At 36.6% G+C, this 23,701-nt stretch overlaps 1 protein-coding gene across 2 annotated transcripts in view; it reads right to left on the bottom strand.

Annotated features, from left to right (window-relative positions):
- LMLN (leishmanolysin like peptidase) overlaps positions 1 to 23,701 on the bottom strand; it is an 80,959-nt gene that overhangs the window by 38,585 nt on the left and 18,673 nt on the right. For both annotated transcript variants that reach the window (XM_032869435.1, XM_032869436.1), the window contains exons 7-11: positions 20,830 to 20,935; positions 17,808 to 17,902; positions 13,187 to 13,304; positions 11,526 to 11,633; positions 7,538 to 7,614 (exon numbers count right to left, since the gene is read on the bottom strand). In XM_032869435.1, the coding sequence (XP_032725326.1) occupies positions 7,538 to 7,614; positions 11,526 to 11,633; positions 13,187 to 13,304; positions 17,808 to 17,902; positions 20,830 to 20,935 (504 nt within the window). The remainder of the gene's footprint in view (positions 1 to 7,537; positions 7,615 to 11,525; positions 11,634 to 13,186; positions 13,305 to 17,807; positions 17,903 to 20,829; positions 20,936 to 23,701) is intronic.

Genomic DNA, 23,701 nt, shown 5'->3' with positions numbered 1-23,701 from the left:
CCTTCCTTTCCCTTTTTCTTAATAAGATGAAAAGAAACGGTTTATTAAGGAAATCAAAATACAGTAAACATCAAAAACTTACAGAGTAATTACAAGTTCTTATTTTAAGATTTTATTTATTTATTTATTTGACAGAGGGAGTACAACCAGGGGGAGGAGCAGAAGAAGGGTTGGGGGAAGCAGGCCCCCTGCTAAGCAGAGAGCCTGATGTGGGACTCAATCCTAGGGCTGTGGGATCATGTCCTGAGCTGAGGGCAGATGCTTAACCAACTGAGCCATCCAGGCGCCCTACAAACTCTTTTTGTAATGATGTTAAAATTACTGACAAGATGTTTTTGTCATTAAATAAAACATGGAGCATTTCTTCATATGCTTATCTATATACCTTTCTTGGTGAAGGGTCTGTATAGATCTTTTGCTTGTTTTTAATTGGGTTGTTCATTTTCTTATTGTTGAATTTTAAGACATTTTTTTTAAGAGTTTATTTGTCAGAGAGCAAGAGAGAGGGAGAGCAGGCGCAGGGAAAACGCAGGTAGAGAGAGAAGCAAGCTCCCTGCTGAGCAAGAAGCCTGATGTGGGGATTGATCCCAGGACTCTGGGATCATGACCTGAGCTGAAGGCAGATCTCAATCAACCAAGCCACTCAGGAGTACCTTGAATTTTAAGTTGTTGTTGTTTTTTTATATTTGGGTAATAGTCCTTTATCAGATGTGCCTTTTACAAATATATTCTCCCTGTCTCTAACATGTCTCTTCATTCTCTTGACTTCATCCATTTTATGGCTGAATAATATTTCATCGTATGTATATACCACATTTTGTTTATCCATTCATCAGTTGATGAACATTAAGGCTTTTCTACTTTTTATTTTTTTTAAAGATTTTATTTATTGGGGCGCCTGGGTGGCTCAGTGGTTAAAGCCTCTGCCTTCGGCTCGGGTCATGATCCCAGGGTCCTGGGATCGAGCCTTACGTCAGGCTCTCTGCTCAGCGGGGAGCCTGCCTCCTCCTCCTCTCTCTCTCTGCCTGCCTCTCTGCTACTTGTGATCTGTCTGTCAAATAAATAAAAATCTTAAAAAAAAAAAAAAAGGTTTTATTTATTTATTTGACAGAGAGAGATCACAAGTAGGCAGAGAGGCAGGCAGAGAGAGGAGGAAGCAGGCTCCCTGTTGAACAGAAAGCCTGATGTGGGGCTCGATCCCAGGACCCTGAGATCATGACCTGAGCCAAAGGCAGAGGCCTTAACCCACTGAGCCACCCAGGCGCCCAAAGGCTTTTCTACTTTTTGATTATAAGTAAAGTTGCTGTGAATTTTCATGTCTGGGTTTTTGTGTGCACATGTTTTCAGTTCTTTTAGACCGATAACTGGGAGTAAAATTGCTAGATAATATGGTAAATCTCCTTAACTTTTTGAGGAACTATCAATCTGTTTTCTAAAGTGGCTGGATCATTTTACATTCCTCTTAGCAGTATATGAGTTCCAATTTTCCCACATCCTCATCAGCATTTGCTACGTTTTTTTTTTTTTTTTAAGATTTTATTTATTTATTTGCCAGAGAGAGAGAGGGAGAGAGAACGAGCACAGGCAGACAGAATGGCAGGCAGAGGCAGAGGGAGAAGCAGGCTCCCTGCCGAGCAAGGAGCCCGATGTGGGACTCGATCCCAGGACGCTGGGATCATGACCTGAGCCGAAGGCAGCTGCTTAACCAACTGAGCCACCCAGGCGTCCCTGCTACGGTCTTTTTTATTATAGTCATTCTAGTAAGTGTGAAATAGTATCTCATTGTAATTTTGATTTGCATTTCCCTAAGGACTAATGATGCCGAGAATAACTTCATGTGCTTACTGGTCATTTCTGTATCTTTTTTAGAGAAATATCTATTCAAATCCTTCACATATTCTTTCTTTTTTTTTTTAATTTTTTTTTATTTATTTGACAGAGATCACAAGTAGGCCGAGAGGCAGGCAGAGAGAGAGAGGTGGAAGCAGGCTCCCCACTGAGCAGAGAGCCCGATGCGGGGCTCGATCTCAGGACCCTGGGATATGACCTGAGCCGAAGGCAGAGGCTTTAACCCACTGAGCCACCCAGGAGCTCCAATCCTTCACATATTCTTAAATCAGGTTGCCTTTTTATCATTAAGTTATAAGAATTCTTTATATTTTCTGGGTACTAGATATTTATCAGATAGATTATTTGCAAATATTTTCCACATTTTGTGAGTTGCCTTTTCCCTTTTTTGGTAGTACCCTTTGAAGCACAGAAGTTTTTAATTTTGATGAAGTCTAATCTATCTAATATTTCTTTGGTTGTTTATGCTTCTGTTATCATATTTAAGAAATCACTGCTGGGACACCTGGGTAACTCAGACAGTTAAGCACCTGCTTTCGGCTCAGGTCATGATCCCACCATCCTGGGATCAAAGCCCTGCATCAGGCTCCCAACTCAGTGGGGGTCTGCTTCTCCCTCTCCCTCTGTCGCTCCCTCTGCTTGAGCTCTCTCTCTCTCAAATACCTAAAAAAGGTCTTTTTAAAAATTACTGCTTACCCCAATATCATGAAGATTAATACCTAAGATTCTAAGAGTTTCCTAATTTAAATTCAATTAACATATAGTATATTATTAGTTTCAGAGGTAGAGTTCAGTGATTCATCAGTCTTATAGAATACCCAGTGCTCATTACATCATATACCCTCCTTAAGCTTCATCACGCAGTTACCTCATTCTCCCACCCTCTTCCACTTGAGCAACCCTCACTTTGTTTCCTATGATTAAGAATCTCTTATGGTTTGTCTCCCTCTCTGGTTTTGTCTTGTTTCCTTTTTTCCTCTCTTCCCCTATGATCTTGTTTTGTTTCTTAAATTCCACATATGAGTGAGATCATATGATAATTGTCTTTCTCAAATTGATTTATTTTCTTTAGCATAATACCCTCTAGTTCCATCCATGTCATTAAAAATGGCAAGATTTCATTTTTTTGATAGCTGCATAATACTCCACTGTATATATATACCACATGTTCTTTATTTATTTATCCAGCGATGGCTAGCTGGGCTCCTTCCATAGTTTGGCTATTGTGGACATTGCTGTAATAAATGTTGTGCTGCAGGTACCCCTTCGGGTCACTACATTTGTATCTTTGGGGTAAATACCCAGTAGTGCGATTGCTGGGTCGTAGGGTAGCTCTATTTTCAACTTTTTGAGCAACCTCCATACTGTTTTCCAGAGTCACTGCACCAGCTTGCATTCCCACCAACAATGTAGGAGAGTTCCCCTTTCTTCCCATTTTTTAAAAAATATTTTATTTATTTATTTGACAGAGAGAGATCACAATTAGGCAGAGAGGCAGGGAGAGAGAGAGGAAGGGAAGCAGGTTCCCTGCTGAGCAGAGAGCCTGACACGGGGCTGGATCCCAGGACCCTAGGATCATGGCCTGAGCCGAAGGCAGAGGCTTTAACCCACTGAGCCACCCAGGCGCCCCCCTTTCTTCCCATTTCTTGGTTGGATTATTTGTTCTTTGTGATCCAGTCATTTTTCAGTAGAATGCTCTTTAGCCTCCACATATTTGAGTTCTTTCCAAATTTCCTCTTATGATTTCAGTTCAAGTTTCAAAGGAATGTGGTCTGAAAATATGCAGGGAACGATCCCAGTCTTTTGGTTCTGGCTGAGACCTGATCTGTGACCCAATATGTGATCTATTCTGGAGAATGTTCCATGTACACTCAAGAAGAATGTATATCCTACCACATTAGGATGGAATGCTCTGAATATATCTGTCCAGTGTCCATGTGGTCCAGTGTGTCATTCAAAGCCCTTGTTTCCTTGTTAACCTTCAGCTTAGATGATCTGTTCATTGCGGTGTGTGGGATGTTAAAGTCCCCTACTATTATTTATTAGTATCAATGTGTTTCTTTAATTTTGTTATAAATTGGTTTATATATTTGGCTGCTCCCATGTTAGGGGCATAAATATTTGTAATTGTTACATCTTCTTGTTGGACAGACCCTTCAATTGTGGTAATAGTTTCCTTCCTCATCTCTTATTACAGTTTTCAGTTTAAAATCTAATTTCTCTGATATAAGGATTGCTACCCTAGCTTTCTTTTGCTGTCTAATAGCATGATAAATGATTTTTATCCCTCTCACTTGCAATCTGGAGGTGTATTTGGGTCCAAAATGAGTCTCTTGCAGACAGCATATTGATGGGTCTCGCTTTTTTATCCAATCTGATACCGTGTCTTTTGATTGGGGCATTTAGCCCATTTACATTCAGGGTAACTACTGAAAGATATGAATTTAGTGCCACTGTATTACCTATAAGTGACTTTACTGTATATTGTCTTTGTTCCTTTCTGGTCTATGTTACTTTTGGGCTCTCTCTTTGCTTAGAGAACCCCTTTCAATATTTCTTATAGAGCTGGTTTGGTGATTGCAAATTCTTTTAGTTTCTGTTTGTCCTGGAAGCTTTTTATCTCTCCTTCTATTCTGAATCACAGCCTTGCTGGATAAAGTATCCTTGGCTGCATATTTTTCTCATTTAGCACCCTGAATATACCATGCCAGTCTATCCTGGCCTGCCAGGTCTCTGTAGATAGGTCTTCTGCCCGTCTACTGTGTCCACCCTTGCAGGTTATGGACTTCTTATCTTGAGCTGCTTTCAGGATATTCCCTTTTCTCTGAGATTAGCAAGTTTCAGTATTATATGTTGAGGTGTGGACCTATTTTTACTGATTTTGAGGAGGGTTCTCTGTGCCTCCTGGATTAAATGCCTGTTTCCTTCCCCAGACTAGGAAAGTTCTCTGCTATAATTTGCTCCAATATCCTTCTGCTCCCACTTTCCTCCTCTTCTGGGATCCCAGTTATTCTAATATTGTTTCACTTTATGGTATCAATTCTCTCTGAAATTCTCCCCCTTGTGATCCAGTAGTTGTTTATCTCTCTTTTCCTCAGCTTCTTTATTCTCCATCATTTGGTCTTCTATATCACTAATCCTCGCTCTTGCCTCATTTATCCTAGCAGTTAAAGCCTCCATTTTAAAACAGATTGATTGATTGATTAATTATCAGAGAGAGAACACACAAGCAGGAGGCATGGCAGGCAGGCAGAGAATGGAGCCCGATGTGGAACTCAGTCCCAGGACTCTGGGATCATGACTTGAGCCGAAGGCAGACACCTAACCAAATGAGCTACCCAGATGTCCCAGAGCCGCCATTTTTTAACTGCTTCTCATTAATAGCCTTTTTAATTTAAACTTGGTTAGATTTTAGCTCTATCATTTCTCCAGAAGAAATTCTCTAGTGTCTTCTATGCTTTTTTCAATCTCAGCTAGTATCTTTACTTATAATTGTTATCCAGAACACTAGTTTTACAATCATACTTATGTCCATACTGATTAGGTCCCTGGCCATCAGTACTGCCTCTTGTTCTTTTTTTGAGGTGAGTTTTTCTGTCTTGTCATTCTTGCAGAAAGTGGTCACTTTTCTGTTTGTAGAATTGCAGCAATTCTTTTCTTAGATCTCTACTTGATTTCATAGGTGTTTAGAATTATTTAATAGCTATCTAACTGAACTCCTGGAACAAAACTAAGGTCTCCTACTCCTCTACCATCTTGGACTCTTTGATTCTAAGAGTTTTATAGTTTTAGGTCTTATATTTAAGTCTTCGATCCATTTTGAGGTAATCTCTGTCTATCATACATAGTAGGGTTTATTCTTTTGCATGTGGATAACCAGTTATCCCAGCACCATTTGTGGAAAAAAATATTCTTTCATCACTGAATGCTCTTGGTACCCCTATCAATGTCTTTGCTCTTAACCATTATGTGTGTGTGTGTGTGTGTGTGTGTGTGTGTGTGTGTATGTATGTGTGTGTACACTTTGGTCATCTTTCTTACTGTGTGAGATGTTATTAAGAAAAAACTTCTAAAGAATATTTGTGAAGCACCTTTGGGCAATAGAAAGGACCATTTAAAATGTAGTGAGATAGATACGAAAAAACTACTATGGTAATCCAGGCAAAAGATAATGGTGGCCTCGATAAAGGCAGTGGTGACCAAAAAAGTAGACAGATTCCAGGGATATTAAAGAGCTAAAAATCACGGAAGACTTTTGATTGATTGGATGTAAGAGGTGGGAAGAGGGAGTTGTCAAGGATGATTTCCAGGTTTCTGGATTGATAAATAATAATGTTTTTCACTGAGAGAAACAACTTAAGTCTTATGGATTTAGGGAAGTTAATTTCCATGTCTTTAACTTTAAAATATTTCCATATATTTAGAAACATCTAAATATATGGCTATCTAAATATTGGCTATATTACCGTTGTGCTGCCCCAGAAAAAGGAAAAATGCCATAAAAATCGCCAGTGCCATGATTTTACTAGTGACTCACACACTCCAGTGTTTCTGTAACCTATTGGTATCTTAAAGAAACTAGCATTGGTTATAAAAGGGCTATAAATAGGTTGTTAAACAGAGCAGCAGGACCACTTTTGTTGGCCATTACTTGCCCAAGAATAAATGGGAAAGAGTTAAAATGGTACTAAAAGAAATCCAGAGTTTTCTTCTTTCTTTTCAAAAATATGGATTTCCCGGGGCGCCTGGGTGGCTCAGTCGGTTGAGCCGCTGCCTTCGGCTCGGGTCGTGATCCCAGGATCCTGGGATCGAATCCCATGTGGGGCTCCTTGCTCAGCAGGGAGCCTGCTTCTCTCTTTGCCTCTGCCTGCTTGTGCTTTCTCTCTCTCTCTCTGACAAATAAATACATAAAATCTTTAAAAAAGATATATGGATTTCCCAACTAGGTGGTGGTTTTTTTGTTTTGTTTCATTTTTAGGTAGGCTCCATGCTCAGCATAGAGCCAAACAGGGGACTTGAACTCATGACCCTGAGATCAAGACCTGAGCTGAGATTAAGAGTCTGACACTTCATCAACTGAGCCACCCAGACGCCCGCAGGTTGTGGTTTCTAAAATCTATTCTCCACTAAATAGAACCAGTGATTCTTGGAAGACTGGCTGATGCCCAGATCTAGGACAGGATGTTTGCCCATCAGCCTGGCACATCCTATTATACCAAAAAAAGGAAGGAAGGAAGCTATCAAAAACTAGTGAGTCTTGTCAAAAGGACTCAGGAGCCCACAAAGAAAAAGACTCCCATTGGAGTAATTTAAAAACAGTATTCTACTGCTTTACCAGAAAGTTCTACTGCTTTAATAATCAGGAATCTACACATCATCACTTTCACTTACAACTTTAAAACCTTTAGTCTTTCCTTTATATTAGCATGGCCTCTACTCATTATAAAATAAATCTTACAATGGCTGGAATTTTGATCTATTCATTACTATACCTAAGGGACTTAAAGATTTATTGAATGAATGAATGGAGTTGGTATAAGTTAAGATAGCTAACTGCACAAAATTCAAATATTTTACTTCAGCGTAAAATGTATTTTCTTAAGCTAATATTCATTTCATCTTAACATTAAATTTAATATTCATTTCATTTTAATAAACAATGCATGTAATATTCTCATAGCTGTCTTACCCAGTGTCTTCCATTAATGCCAGAGTGATTCGAGAGAAGACTCGGTTCTGGGTGTGAGAACCAGTCATTGCTTCATTCTGAAAATCAACAGATTTTAAATTAGAAGACTAGACCTCCTAAAACTCCCAATAATTTCTATTATTTTGATGTATATGTAAAATGTCTCAAGTGTGAGAGGCTGACTTATTCACTTAAACTAGTGAAATATATAAACCTTCTTTAAAATAACAATGAAGCTTAAAGAAAGATTTGCTTTCTGCCTTAAATATCTACATTGTGTACAGTTTCCTAAAATGGCAGACAACCACCATTTAGAACTCTGAGGAAAATGAAGATAAATATAAGCAAACAGAAATACTGTAAAAATATTACACAATCTAGACAAAGTAAAATGAGTGGTTGAGACAGATGCCCATAAAATATTGGAAGGGATGGTTATTTGTCTGAATTTTAAAAAATGCTTTTATAACCCTCAATCTTATGATCACAGAAATATACATTAACATGCAAAGCAAGTATCACAGAATCATAGGATCAAAGGAGTTCTATGAGGGACCTAAAATGTCATCAAGGTCTACTATCTACTCAATGTTTTTATTTACATCCTAAAATTCCTACAACAGCTCTGAGTATTCTTCAAATCCTTATGCTGAATGCTGGGTAGTCACCTCAAGTACTTTAAGATCATTAAAAGAAGTAGTTCAGGGGTGCCTGGGTGGCTCAGTGGGTTAAAACCTTTGCCTTCGGCTCAGGTCATGATCCCAGAGTCCTGGGATCGAGCCCCGCATCGGGCTCTCTGCTCAGCAGGGAGCCTGCTTCCTCCTCTCTCTCTGCCTGCTTCTATGCCTACTTGTGATCTCTTTCTCTGTCAAATAAATAAATAATTAATTTAAAAAAAAAAAAAAAAAAAAGGAGTTCATGGGGGCACCTGGGTGGCTCAGTGGTTAAGTGTCTGCCTTTGGCTCCAGTCATGATTCTAGGATCCTGGATCAAGCCCCAAGCCAGGCTCCCAGCTCAGCAGGGGCATGCTTCTCCCTCTCCTGGCCCCCCACTTGTACTCTCTTGCTCTCTCTCTCTCTTTCTCTTAAATAAATAAAATCTTTAAAAAAATTAGTTCAAAGACACAAAGTTGATTTCAGAGAAAGGCAGCTGTTAATGAAATTAATACTGTCAAGTCTCTACTGCAGAGTGAATAAATTTTCATATGTGACTAATCTATGGTTTTCTAATGGGAATCACTTGGGAAATATGCTTAAATAAAATTAAAAAAATTAAATTCCCATAGGAGAAATGAATATAATGTGTCTTCCATAAGTTTCTATCACTATTGATTTGTGGTCACCTGATAAGAATAGTCAGCACAAGCATTAATTTCACTCTTTTATAAGCCACAGTCTGGAACTTCCCCATGTGCACGGACTCTTATGGGGATGTCCCTTACAGAGATCTGGAAGTTATGTCTATGGAACTGTTCAAAAAAAAACAAACAAACATATATTAATTCTTATTTGGGACATAGTACTTCTAAGCCAGGCTGGTTCTTACATCCCTCTGTTATGGCCTTATGCTCCTGTATTTGAGCTGGAGTGGGGTGGGGGAGAGGCATGGATGACAGTCCCTTGTCTGCTGTGTGGAGCACAAGAGAAATGCCTGACTTCTGTCATGCTCCCATGCTGCACATTCTTTCCTGTATCCTTCTAAGTGAATCTTTCTTCAATGTTGCCTGTTAGGTCTTGTGAACTTAAATGCTGCTGCTTCTTCGTTTTTCGGTTTGTTTTTGTTTTTTTTTTTTAAGATTTTATTTATTTGACAGAGATCACAAGTAGGCAGAGAGGCAGGCAGAGAGAGAGGAAGGGAGGCAGTCTCCCTGCTGAGCAGAGAGCCCGGCAATGGGCTCGATCCCAGCACCCTGGGATCATGACCTGAGCTGAAGGCAGAGGCTTTAACCCACTGAGCCACCCAGGGGCCCCACTTGAATGCTTCTTTAGTTGAACCTAAGAATACCCACTGGAATGCCACTCCTGAAAGGTATCACAGATATAAATAAACAGCTCACCACAACATTTTAATTTTAAGATTTTATTTATTTGAGAGAAAGTACAAAAGAGAGTGAGCACAAGCAGGGGGAGCAGCAGGCAGAGGGAGAAGCAGACTCCTCACCAAGCAGAGAGCCCAACGTGGGACTCAATCCCACAACCCTGGGATCATGACTGAAGCTGAAGGAAGATGCTTAACCAAGTCACCCAGATGCCCCATCACAACATTTTTAAAATAAAAAATGTAGGGGTGCCTGGTTGGCTCAGTCGGAAGAGCGTGCAACTCTTGATCTCACAGTTTTAAGTTCAAGCCTCACATTGGGTGTAGAGATTACTTAAAATCTTAGAAATAAAATTAAATTAAATTAAAATAAAATATTTAAAACATTGTTGCTCATTAACACAGATCTATTGTTACATTTCATATAATACTATGTAATTGTTAAATCACGGTTTATAATGACTTTCCCCTGGATTTTAATATTTTGTGGAACAAAGCAATAGCAGTTAAATATAAAGTATACAAGACAGCTAAACACAGCCAACTGAGGAATGCTGGTACTGTGCATGACCCATTCACTCCATGTTCTTCTACTTGGTTCAATATGACCAGAGGCTCTGTTTTAAAAGTGGTTATTGCATGGCTCCCTCTAATTTTGTACATGTTAGTCTTGCCCCCATTACTCAATTTATAGCCTTCCTTACAACTACCATGGCTTTTTGTTGTTGTCTAAGGTAAAGAAATACTATAGTAAATATAGGAGCTTATTTATTGGAAATATGTTTAAAACTGAGCTAGTACTTTTATTATGACTTACTGCTTTTCTTAGTGGTATGTTATTTGTTTTTTCCATGAGTCTTGTTATTTTTAGTGTTTAATTTTGAAGAAAGAGTTTTTTTAGGAAAGCATACATTGCATTACAGGAGGAGCCCTGTACTGCTTGGAAAGATGTCAAGATACATCATTAAGTGGAAAAGAGTTGCACAAATGTATGACTCCATTAAAAAAACAAACTGTGTGTTGGTGTGTATATCTCTACATTTATATAACATTTCTGGAAGGATATACAAAAAATTTAAAGTGATTACATCTTAAAGTAGATCTGGAGCACTAAGGGGAAAAGGAACTTTAAGTCACCATAGGTTTTTAAGTTTACATAGGGTCCACCTTATGGAAAAGCAAGGAAGTGAGTGGAAAAGAGGAGGAGGACTTATTTTAGTGGCTGCCAATCAAACATTCGAGTTTTAAAAAGAGACAAGGAGTTAACTAACAAACAATAATCAGGAAGGACAGTTAAGATTCATTCTAGTTCATTACTGAACTTATTGACCTGAACTTATTAATAAGATACTGCTTGTTAAGGGGCAGGGGGGAACCAAACTGAAAAAAGAAGAGAAAAATAATTTTACTTCATAACCCATTATACTGTTTGAATAAGTTGAATAAGAACTACTTTTATTTATTTATTTATTTTTAAAGTGGTTTTTTTTTGGTGTGTGTGTGTGTTTTAAGGATTTCATTTATTTATTTACCAGAGAGAAAGAAAGAAAGAGTACAAGCATGGGGAGTGGCAGGCAGAGGGAGAAGCAGACTCCCTGCTGTGCAAGGAGCACCATGCAGGACTCGATCCTAGGACACTGGGATCATGACCCAAGCAGAAGGCAGATACTTAAGCGACTCAACCATCCAGGCATCCTGAGAATTATTTTTATTAAAGAAAAAATATGTCTTGTAAAATTTTTTAAAAATATTTTATTTATTTGAGAGAGATAGATCACAAGTAGGCAGAGAGGCAGGCAGACACAGAGGGGGAAGTAGGCTCCCTGCGAGCAGAGAGCCTGATTCGGGGCTCGATCCCATGACCCTGAGATCATGACCTGAGCCAAAGGCAGAGGCTTAACCCACTGAGCCACCCAGGTGCCCCTCTAGTAAAATGTAAAAATAAACTGACCTCTAATAACCGCTTTTCCCAATGATTGAGCTCAGTGCCCATACCGCCTTGATTTTCGAGTTCCATTCCCTCCAGAATTGGACAGTTAAAATGTTTTCGTGCTTCATCCTGAGAATCAGAAAAAATTAAATAAACCCTACAGAAGTATGATAACAGCAGATTCTTTATCTAACCTAATCTAAATATAATAAAGTAGCTGTTAAAGAACTACTTTGGTGAGAAGTGAGAAAATCTTTTAAAAATATGGTTTTTACTATAATTAAATAAAATATTTTGATACTATTACACTCTTCTTTGCTAGTAAATTATTATTTCTCTTAATATTTTCTTCCTCTATTTGAAGATTTGGGCTTTAAGTGACATTTCAAAAAGGCTACAGACTAACATGGTTGCTATTTGTAACTATTGTATCAACAACATTTTTAATGAAGGTATAAACTGCTCTTAGTATAGATACAGTCTTTGAAACAAAAATAAATTCTTCATTAGAATATAATTTTGCTCACTTGGTTTTTTCTCTCCTTTGGTTAGAAATTTCCATTGATGAGAAATATCCCAAGAGCAATGCAAAAGTTCCAAAGGCAGGGGTGTTGGCTGGCTCAATCAGTAGAGCATGTGACTCTTGATCCTGAGGGCATGAGTTTGAGCCCCATGTTGGGGGTAGAGTTTATTTTAAAAATAAAAGTGGGATGGTTAATTTTACATGTCAACTTGGCTAGGCCACAGTGCTCAGATATTTGATCAAACATTATTCTGAATGTTTGAGTAAGGGTGTTTTGGGATGAGATTAACATGTAAATTACTTTAAGTAAAGCAGATTACCTTCCATAATATAGACAGGCCTCATCCATTCAGTTGAAGACTTAAAAAGAACAAAGACTGACTTTATCCAAGCAAGAAGGAACTCTGCCTGCTTACTGCCTTTGGACTCAAACTGTAACTCTTCCCTGAGTGTTCAGCCTTCTAGCCTACACCATCAGAGTTTGAGCTCCCCAAACCTCCATAATGGTAGGAGCTATTTCATTAAAATAAATTTCCTTTTCTCCCTCCCTCTATTTTCCCCCCTCTTTCTCAGTCAACACATTCTGTTGGTTCTGTTTCTCTGGACAGCCTTGACTAATACAGACAGCATAGGAAAGGATCAGCAATTACACAAACAGTACCAGCGATCCTAAGAGGTATGACAGTAGAAGAGCACTGGCTTAAAGCAATGATTTAAAATGGAGCCATGAGAATTACTGCCAAATTTCCATTTCTTCATATTTCTCTTGGCTTGTAGCTTTACTGTACTGCCTTTATATCATTTTTCTTATTATAGGTCCTGAAATTTAATCTTAAATTCTTTTTTTTTTAAAGATGTATTTATTTATTTTAGAGAGAGAGAGAGAGATAGTGTGCATGCACAATTGGGAGGAAGGGCAGAAGGAGCGAGAATCTCAAGCAGACTCCATACTGGGCACAAAGTCTCACAAGAGGCTTGATCCCACAATCCTGAGATCATGACCTGAGCCGAAACTAAGAGTCAGACATTTAACTAACTAAGCTACCCAGGTGCCCCTAGTCTTAAATCCTTAAACAATAATGATTAGTAAAGAAAGAACTGTAAGAAAGGAAAAGAGGAGATGGGTCAGGAAACGTGAAGAAGTTGGGTTAATACGTACAACAACACGAGGTGTTACTAGAAGATACACAGTGTGAGAAACGATCTTATTATCTCGAACATTCCACAATCTCTCCACTTTTCGAACTACTTTATCACTCCATTGATATAATCCAAGACTGCAATTAAAGAATAAAAGACAGTCATTTTGCAAATTCACCACAACTTTAAATAGTAAAAGTGTTTATGAACATCAATATGAAATTAAAATATTTGACTTTACTATGTACCAAGTCTTTGCAAAGTACTTGACATTTTCTAATTTAATCTTTTCAAGCTTCTGAGGTCGTCACTATTTTGTAGGTAAAAAGACAGAAGTTTGGAGAGATGAAGAAACTTGCTCAAGTTCACATAGCTAATACTTCATTTAGATGACAATGAATTACTTCCTTTTAATAAACTGGATAAAACAAAAGCAAGTCCAGAGACATATCCAAGTATATAAGGAAACTTAATAAATAACAACAAAAAATGTCATTTTAACTTATTGGGAAAGTGTAATTTACTTAATAACTGTGCTGTAAAACTGGTTATCCATTTAGGAAAAAAGTTAAATCCCTATTTCAGACCATATACAGAAATAAATTCCAGGAAAACTCAGCAAAAATGGCAGACCTCTGAAAATTCTATTCATGAAAGCAATGAGGAAAGTGGCAAAATGCCTAATCAACTTTTTCAGAACTTTGTAAATTAACTAAAGACCTGCAGCAATCCAGGAAGGATTTATTTTTTTCAAAAATGGATAAATTCAGTAAGAACAGTAAACTTTGTGGCATTTTCCCATGCCCTCACTCCAGTTATATGGCAGCCCTGAAAACTAAGAGCCCACAATCATGGTGAAAGCCAGCAACCTGACAGCCACTATAGAGTGGGCAGATCATGGTTGACTGGAAGAATGCATTAAAAAAAAAAAAAAAACCATAATCCAACCATGTCCACAAGAAACACAGCGCAGACTCAAGGACAGAATTAGGTTGAATGTAAAAGAATGAAACAGATGATGTACCATGCAAACTGTACCCGTAAAGAAAGCTGGAATGGCTATACCAATATCAGACAAAATAGACTTAAAACAAAAAATGTTAATAGAGATAAAAAGGGACATTTTATAGTGATGAGTCACTCCACCAAGAAGATATAAGTTATAAACATATATGTATCTTACAAAAGAACCCCAAAATACATGAAGCAAAAATAAATTCTGAATTAATTAAAGCTATGAATGTAAAAAATTCAAATAATAATTTAATTGAAACTATGAATGTAAAAAATTCAAATAATAATTTACCAGAAAACATTTAGGAGAGTATTTTTATAATCATTGAATGGCAGAAGTTTCTTAAGCAACAGAAGAAAAAATATGATAAACAAAATAAGTAAATGGGATAAATACTTGCAACAAATACAAAAAAAGGATTAATATCCTTAAATTATAAAGTACTCTAACAAAATCATTAGAAGAGGAAAAATAACCCAAGACTAGCCAAAAAACATAAAGAGGCCATGATCAAAGAGAAAATTCAAATGGCTAAAACCTTAGCAGTAGTCCTAGAAATACAAGATACCATCTTTTACCAAATTGGCCTAAAAAAAAGATCTATACTATCCAGTAGTGGTAAGGTAAGCGTTCATACAACATTGGTAGGATATAACAACATCAATTATAATGGACATCAATTTTGCCTTTTCCTATAATCCATATCCCTTTTTTTGTTTTTTTTTTCCCTAGATGATTTTTTAAGATTTTTTTTATTTCTTTGACAGAGAGAGATCACAAGTAGGCAGAGAGGCAGGCAGAGAGAGGGGGAAGCAGGCTCCCTGCTGAGCAGAAAGCCTGATGCAGGGCTCGATCCCAGGACCCTGAGATCATGACCTGAGCCAAAGGCAGAGGCTTAACCCACTGAGTTACCCAGGCGCCCCAATTACTTCTATCATTAACCCTATGACTCTCTCATTTTCACCACTAAAACAGAATAAAGAAGCTATATATTTTCCACCATTATTTTATGGAAATTTTAAACAGACATAATGTTGACAGAATTTTAAAGAGAACACCTGCATGACTGATAACCATAAAATACATACTTTGTTATATTTGCTGTATCATATATCTGTTCATCTACCCATGCCTTGATGTTATTCTTTATTAGTTTATTTTTTATTTATTGTATTTAAATTCAATTAGCCAACATATAATACACATCATTAGTTTCAGATGTAATGTTCAATAACTCATCAGTTCTAACACCCCAGGCTCATCACATCACATGCCCTCCTTAATGCCCATCACCCAGATACCACATCACCCCACACACCTCCCCTCCAGCAATCCTCAGTTTGTTTCCTATAGTTAAGAGTCTCTCATGGATTTTTTTCCCCCTCCATGACTTCCCATTCAGTTTTCCCTTCCTTCTCCTATGATCGATCCTCTGTACTGTTTCTTTTTTTTTTTTTTTAAGATTTTATTTATTTATTTGACAGAGATCACAAGTAGGCAGAAAGGCAGGCAGAGAGAGGAGGAAGCAGGCTCCCCGCCAAGCAGAGAGCCTAACATAGGGCTCGATCCCAGGACCCTGAGATCATGACTGGAGCCGAAGGCAGAGGCCTAACCCACTGAGCCACCCAGGTGCCCTCTCTGCACTGTTTCTTAATTGCTTTTATCTTTTTCCATGGCAAAGTCATGTTTAACCAACCATAGCAATCAAATGCAGCAAGAAAATAAACAGCTTTTACCTTATTAATAGTTCCTAATATCCTCTTCACTATCTACATTTCTAGACAAATAGTTTCTCCAAATAGATATGGAAGGGACGAATCCAACTCTTCATTTGTTTATCAACTGTATTTCCTATTATCCTCTTATATCCATTTATACTGTAAGATTTCCTGCTTTTGAGGAATATCCTGAGCACAAGAAAGCACTGCAAATTATCAGCTTAACAATAGTTCTTATGAGTGGCAATCTCTCTCCTCCTCACCTACATCACTTATGTAGATGATGCCTAATTCACCACTTATGTTTCCCATAAAGACCACAATTTTAGGAAAGGCCAGACTCCTCCTACACCACCAAATGAATACAAACTGTCTAAGAAGAAAAAATATATTTCCAATTAAAATTTGTTTCTTCAGATGTACTTTAAAAAATATCATGATGAATAAAACATTATCTGCTTTAGTATTTAATTCTAGCTATTTTAATAGAGATCTCTGTAATTAAAGCAAAATATACATCAAGTGAACAAATTTTAAGTGTAAGGTTTAACTGTTTATTTCATATCCATATACCACTAATCTGATAAAGACAGAGAACATTGTCAGTACCACTGGAAGGCTTCCTTGCACCCTATCCCAATCTATACTCAGCTTATATGCCATTTAACAGCTTGGCCCTTCAAGACCACTTATCCGCCTTTTATCATTGCTCTTTTTTAACTCCGTACAAACAGACTATCTGATCTCTTTTGCCCAACACTCTATCTGTGATATTGATATATGTCATTGCATGTAACAATAGTGTGTTCTTTTTTAGTGCCTTATAAGTTTTCTTTTTTTTTAAGATTATGATTATTATTTTTCTTCATTTATTTGACAGAGACAGTGAGAGAGTGGGAGAGAAAGAAGCAGGCTCCCTGCTGAGCAGGGAGTCTGATGTGGGACTGGGTCCCAGAACCCTGGGATCATGACCCAAGCCAAAGGCAGACACTTAACAACTGAGCCACCCAGGTGCCCTATAGTTTTCAGTTATATGAATACATTATAACATATTTATTCATTCTTCTATTGATGGATCTTTTTGATAGTTTCTATTCTTTGTTAATTAATTACAAAACTGCCACGAACATTTTTTTTTTTAATTTTATTTTATTATTTATTTGACAGACAGAGATCACAGGCAGAGAGGCAGGCGGAGACAGGGTGAAACAGGCTCCCTGCTGAGCAGAGAGCCCGATGCATGGCTCGATCCCAGGATCCTGAAATCATGACCCAAGCCAAAGGCAGAGGCTCAACCCACTGAACCACCCAGGTGCCCCCGAACATTCTTGAGCATGTCTTTTTGTGCATATATCCTCTTAATGTAGAGATCTAGAGATCTGTTTCTTATATAAATGTATGCAAACAGTTACAGTTCTGTGATTGATATGCTATAAAATTTTTTTTTGATAATTTTTTTAGTGTTTCTTAATATTATTTATTTTAGGCCCTGACTCTATAGATTGCTGGTAACATGCTATACTAAATACAGTTTCAGTTCATATATAAATATTGCCATGAGAGGCAATAATTATTAATAAACCAAAATATAATCAAACCACATTTTCCTATGGCCTAACTATACCGTATAGTATTAAAAGTTACAATGTGGTAAAAAAGAGCTCTGCTGGCAAGAAGAGTCCTGGTTCTTTGGGCAAGTCACTTAAGTTTTCTGCATCTTAACAGCTTCATCTCTAAAATGAAAAGGTAATGCTAAGTGACCTCTTTTATCCCATTTTATTAGCTACAGCTTTTTTAGGTTAGCCATGAAGCCACTATTATTTATGGCACCTAACATGCCATGATTCTAAGATTTTAGTCTTAGTGCCCTTCTAAAAGAGAAGAACAAGAACAAAAATAACAAATACCTATAATTAAAAGGTGGGAGACCATCTGCAAATCTTGAAGTCAAAGGATTTCCATCTTTATCATGGTAAAATGCAAACAGGCCAGCAGAGAAACCCTATAAAAAAAAAAAGTTCAAAATGTCTCACAAAGAAAAATATCAAGACTGATTATACACATCATAACATGCTACTATCAAAAGAGAACACTGATATAACCTCATAAAAGCATGTGGCCAATATTTTTAAAGGAATCTGCCACAGACTGGAACTAGACAAAACTTCAGTATTCCATCTTATGAATTTTAAATTTCAATTACCTGAGGTAATTGTAAGTGAAGAAATCCAAAGTACTAGTGACAACATTCTTTGGTACTGGTATAAATAAGAAATACATGTGTTTAAGAATGATTTATATTTATCACAGTTTATCCCCTTCACATGAACTTATAAGCTCTACAATTGCATCCAGGGAATGTTACCACTGAGAACAATTAACAATACAGTATAGAGTAGGGGGTAGGCAATCAAATGCATTCATAAAAATTCAAAGTCTTTAATCCTAAAGTCCACATTTAATATATATCTGTACTTAACAAGACTGGAAGTGAGTGTGTGTGTATGTGTGTGTGTGTGTGTGTGTATACTTAGGAAAAAATGGAAACATATATCAAAATATTAGCTGTGGTTCTTTTGATGGTAGGGTAATGTGTAAAATCACTCATATTCCCCCAATTATTTTGTAATGTAAATTTGTTATATTTAGAGTCACAATTTAAATATTATTTTTAAGAAGTCTTTAATGAATGAGATAATGGATACTTCACATAAAGGTTCCCATTCACTATCCTTACCCTCCCATAACAGAAGGGCACACACATACAAAATTATTGCCATTTGATATCTCTTATTTCATTAGTGAGATTTCATTTCTTGCTGTCTTTCCTAATCTAGTAACTCAGACAAAGTACTTTTGTAACTACTTCTTTATGTATGCTTTGTACACTGAGAAGATGTTATAGCTTATATCTAAATAACTAACAATCACAATGATCACTTAATTAACCAATTCCTTTGGCAAATATCTTTGCTTACACAACTGGGGCCTCTGTGTCATTCAAGGCTTGACAAAATGATTAATGGAATCCAAATTATTCTTTTATTCCTGCATTTCTTCTTCTTTTTTAATCTCTGAAGATGCAAAGGACACTTAAATTGAGTCAGCTAAGGAAATCTGAATAGTTCTTTATATACAATTCATTGAAGTTATACAAAGCTTAAAATAGTATGATTTGTCTCATCCTGTGTAATATTCTAAATACACATTTTTCCCACTCTATCAGCTTGAAAATTCTTCTAAACACTCACATCTCAAAAGCTTATTAGGTATTTAAAGCAACACTGTAATTGATAGCTATTAGCATATATAACTTTAGGGGGAATCTCTGTTAAAAATATAATTCTTGCCATTGTCCAAGATGGTTTTTGAGACTTAAGCTAATATTTAAAATTTCTTAGGTTTTCACAATTTTTAAAGTAATTCAAATACGCAAAAAGTAAAAAAGAACTGGAGGCTTATGTATCTTCTTTAAGGTTAAGGTGTTAAATTTACCGTATTTTCTTTAAACTTTTAAGAAATAAAACACTGCAGAGTAAATATGACTGAAGCCCCAATACCTAACTCTTTCCTCCCTCTTCCTAGAAGTAACTACTACCAAAAAAAAAAAAAAAAAGTAACCACTACCTTGAAGTCAATGTGCATAACTTTCATACATGCTTTTATAGTCAATGATATCTAGCTTTAATTTGTGATTCCTTGACTGCTAAAGTAAGTCTGAATACCCTCTCATACATTTTTCAGTCAATTGGAATTTTTTCTTTTGTGAATTGCCTGTTCATAACATAATCTATCTCGTGCCTGGGATCTCTGCATTTATGTTCACTTATGTGTTCACTTAAAACCTGTTGTTTTTCTTTGTTTCTCTCAACATCAAATAACTGTAGTTTTTAGATCTTACTTAGAATGATCCTTGTCTTTCACCTCAATTAGCAGGTTCAGTTTACTTTTTTAAATAAAAGAAAAAGACATGATTCATGTTAGAATCCCCCTCCTTAAAGGACATAAATGCTGTCTTGGTTACAACGGAGTTTCACTGAGTCATTCAATGCTGATTTTAAGACAGGCTTGCTTTTCAAGGTCATACATGACAGCTCACTAAGTAAGACTAATACATAATTGCCACTCATTTTTTTTTAACACCCTACTATTCATAGCATGGTCCTAGGGCATTTCTGTTTTATCTTATTTAATCTCCAAGAAAAAAAAATCCACTCTAGTATGTACTACCATTATCATTTTAACAAATGAAACTGAGGCTTGCAATGGCTAAATAATTTACACAAGAGCCCAAAGATTTTCAGTGGTGGAATTAAGAAGATTCACACTTCAATCTGTGTGATCTATTCTCTCTCAATGACTGCTTTACTACCATCTATTTTCTAAATACATAAATGGCATCAAGACAACATTTCCTAGGGTCTTAGATAACTTTAATTAATTTCCTGGACATATTATAAAAGTTCACTAATCTGGACAAATAGGGAAAAAGGAAGGAGAGGTTCTGAATAAGTAAATTTAAATTTTAGAAGGCCTAAGCAGCTCAAGAGGGCTTCTGCAATCAGATCTCTGTAAAAGATAAGAAAGATCTATAATAGCATTATCAATTAGCACTTTAGAGGAAAGTAAGTTTTTCTAAATTACTGTGTTTTTTTTAAAATAGTAATCATTTTCTCAAAACTCCTATTTACCCAATGAATTTACTTGCTTAATTATTTTAGGTAGTATAACTCAACCAAGCCATTATCTTAATCATTAAAAATTCTCTATTGGCAGAGGCCTAATAATCTAGGTTTTACTGACATAAATCTAAGAATCCAAAATTTAACATACACATCAACATGATAGCATAATAAGCAGAAAATCAAAGCACAAAAAACAAACAAAACAAAACAAAACAAAAAAACAGTAGTTAACAGCAAAATTTACCAGGGCATGAATAATCTCATGTTTTACTGTGGACAGCATCCCAATAAACTCCTGAGGCTGGGTAGAGATCATATTTGGACACAGGTTAGCATATCCTGCTATTGGCCTGTTAAAATAGACATTGAATTTTTTATTATATTCCAGAAAAATATGTATTATGATATTTACTAACCTCTACTTTTATCATCCCCCCAAGTTTTTATTTAAATTCCAGCTAGTTAATATACAGTACAATATTAGTTTCAGGTACTAACCTATACTTTTCTACAAAACGTTGACAAAGGTAAGAAAAGTCTTTGCTAAATATCAAATGTTGTTTTGTACCATAACATCTAACTCACTGTCTTATACTTTCAAGACATATACCTCTGTTTTCCCATGGTGTGGCTCATTAGCACCAGTCCTCACAAAGGAAAGTTAATATAAAAAGTAAAATACTTCTCAGTGTGATTTTATAAAATCCGTTAATATGTACCAAAAGAGGACTGAGAAACTTAAATCCTAACACTAGTTTACTTGCAGAATCATTTTTGACTTCGGCATTTAACTATATTTACAGGCACAGGGGTAGGCAGGTCGGTGGAGAGGGAAGCTAGATGTACAACAGGACAATAAGCAAATCATTTAGGGTGCTCACCTTTCTTATGACCATCTTGCTGTTCCCTTTCTAACACGGCCTTCATTCGCATAAAGATTTATTTTTTAATCTTCCCATCATCTTCTTTCACAGTCTACATTTAATTCTATCACTTTCTGAGCCTAGAAGCTGAGAGTGAAAGAGCTGACGCACCCCTAGCATAATTCAGTCAGTTCCACCACGCACCTACCTGTTTTTCAAAACTGTGGCAAACGGACAACAGTAGGGAAATCCAAATTCCTTTCTCCCACCGCTACCCTAACATTTTACCACTTAAAATGTAACCATCTTTTCCAAAGTAACATTTGCCTTATTTAAGTAAGAAACACGTGGCATACTTTGTTCACACTTGAGAACAGACTTAGACTTAAAAATATGACTGTTACTCACCAGAACACTGCCACACTGACCTCTAAAATGCAAAACGGATGTCATGGCCAGGCTTAAAACCCACAGGAACTTCCCACAGCATTTACAATAAAACAGCCCTATCTCCCCAATGCATTTCCTTAAGTTCTCATCCTCAAACCCAGTGTCCACAGAAGTGGCTTCTAACAGCAACAGGCACACATGGATTTTTCCTAACATACATCTTTCTCAAGCTCTTTATTTGGCTGAAGCTTAACAATGCTCAGGTTATACCTAAAGTTCCAATTTCAAAGAGGCTGTCTTTGCCATAATTTAGATTATGTTTCCCCCTTTTTTCCTTTTATGTTACAGCACCCTTCTTCCCCCTATAATTTATCACATTTTGAAATGACATTTCTTTTTAAGTATTTGGTATCTATCTCCCTCTGGAATTTGTATGTTCTTTGATGCAGGTACATGTGTCTGTTTTGTTCACCTAGTCTGCTGGCAACATATTAGGCACTCAAATATTCATGGAATGAATTAATGTGGCAGTTTTAAAGGTAAGTTTCTCAACTAAAAGATTAAAAAAGAACTGAAAATACACTTTGTCTTCCAACATCAACATCAGAAGAAACAAAATTATTTTCCCAGATATAAGAAGACAAAGAAGATACAATATTCACGGATACAAATAACACTTACTCTTTTAGTTACTCATTTATATCAAATATGAACTGAAAGTTCAAAGTGCTTTAAACATAATAGCAGTGCAAAGAAACTGAAACACACCTCTGGGTTATGGGATTCTCATCTGTGTGATGGTTCCTATGCTGGATTCTCTCACCAAAAGACAACTAGATACTTCAGGTATGTTCAGCATTGTCAGATGCTGACAGGAGATGAACTAATCTACAATATCCATCTCAACATGGGATTTTATATCCCTCTCCCGACTTTTCCAAGGAAGTCACTCTGTTCCTAATACATAAGGTTCACTTTAATATCTTTTATTTTAAAAAAAAGGTAATAAAAACTCATTGTGAAAGGGTATATAGCAAAACAACATAGAAATATATAAAGAAAAACATGAAAATTCTGTTCTACAACCTACTTCCCTCTAAATTTCACTATCAGAATTAAATGTTATCAATAATTTGGGGGGGTGGCGCCTGAGTGGTTCGGTGGGTGAGGCCTCTGCCTTTGGCTCAGGTCATGATCTTAATTTAAAGTCTTGGGACTAAGCCCCACATCTAGCTCACTGCTCAGCAGGGAGCCTGCTACCCACCCCCTGTCCCTCTCTGCCTGCCTCTCTGCCTATTTGTGATCTCTGTCAAATAAATAAATAAAATCTTTAAAAAATAATTTGGGGTGCTTTATTTTTAGCGTAACCAGTCATCCCAGTTTGTCCAGGACTGAGGGGTTTCCCAGGATACGAGATTTTCAGTTCTAAAACAAGGGAAGTCCAGGCCAAATTGGAATGGCTGGTAATCCTAATTATTTCTTTTTCCTTAGCATATTCAAGTACATATATAAACTTTAAAACAAACATGTAATCATATTATATATACTGTTTTACAATGGTCCTTGACTCTCAATAGTATATTGAAAATGAAATTGTGTGTGTATGTGTGTGCACAATCCATACAGTTTAGTTCGAATTAAGATAACCATGATTTTGTAGCACTACTATTATGAAGGTATATTTCACACAGACATCTACATTAAGAAAGTACCTCATTTTATGAGATAACTTATCATTCATTTAGCACTCCAAATACCACATTTCCTTGGTACTGAGACACCATTAATTACAAAAAATCATAAAGCTACTAACACCTTCTCAGGAAAAAAGGAATACTCTATTAAATACATGTATTTTCACTA

The sequence above is a fragment of the Lontra canadensis genome, unplaced genomic scaffold (assembly GCF_010015895.1).
Source record: "Lontra canadensis isolate GAN:19392208 unplaced genomic scaffold, GSC_riverotter_1.0 scaffold38, whole genome shotgun sequence".
Taxonomy (NCBI): Eukaryota; Metazoa; Chordata; class Mammalia; order Carnivora; family Mustelidae; genus Lontra; species Lontra canadensis.
This window is presented reverse-complemented; position numbering and strand designations above follow the sequence as displayed.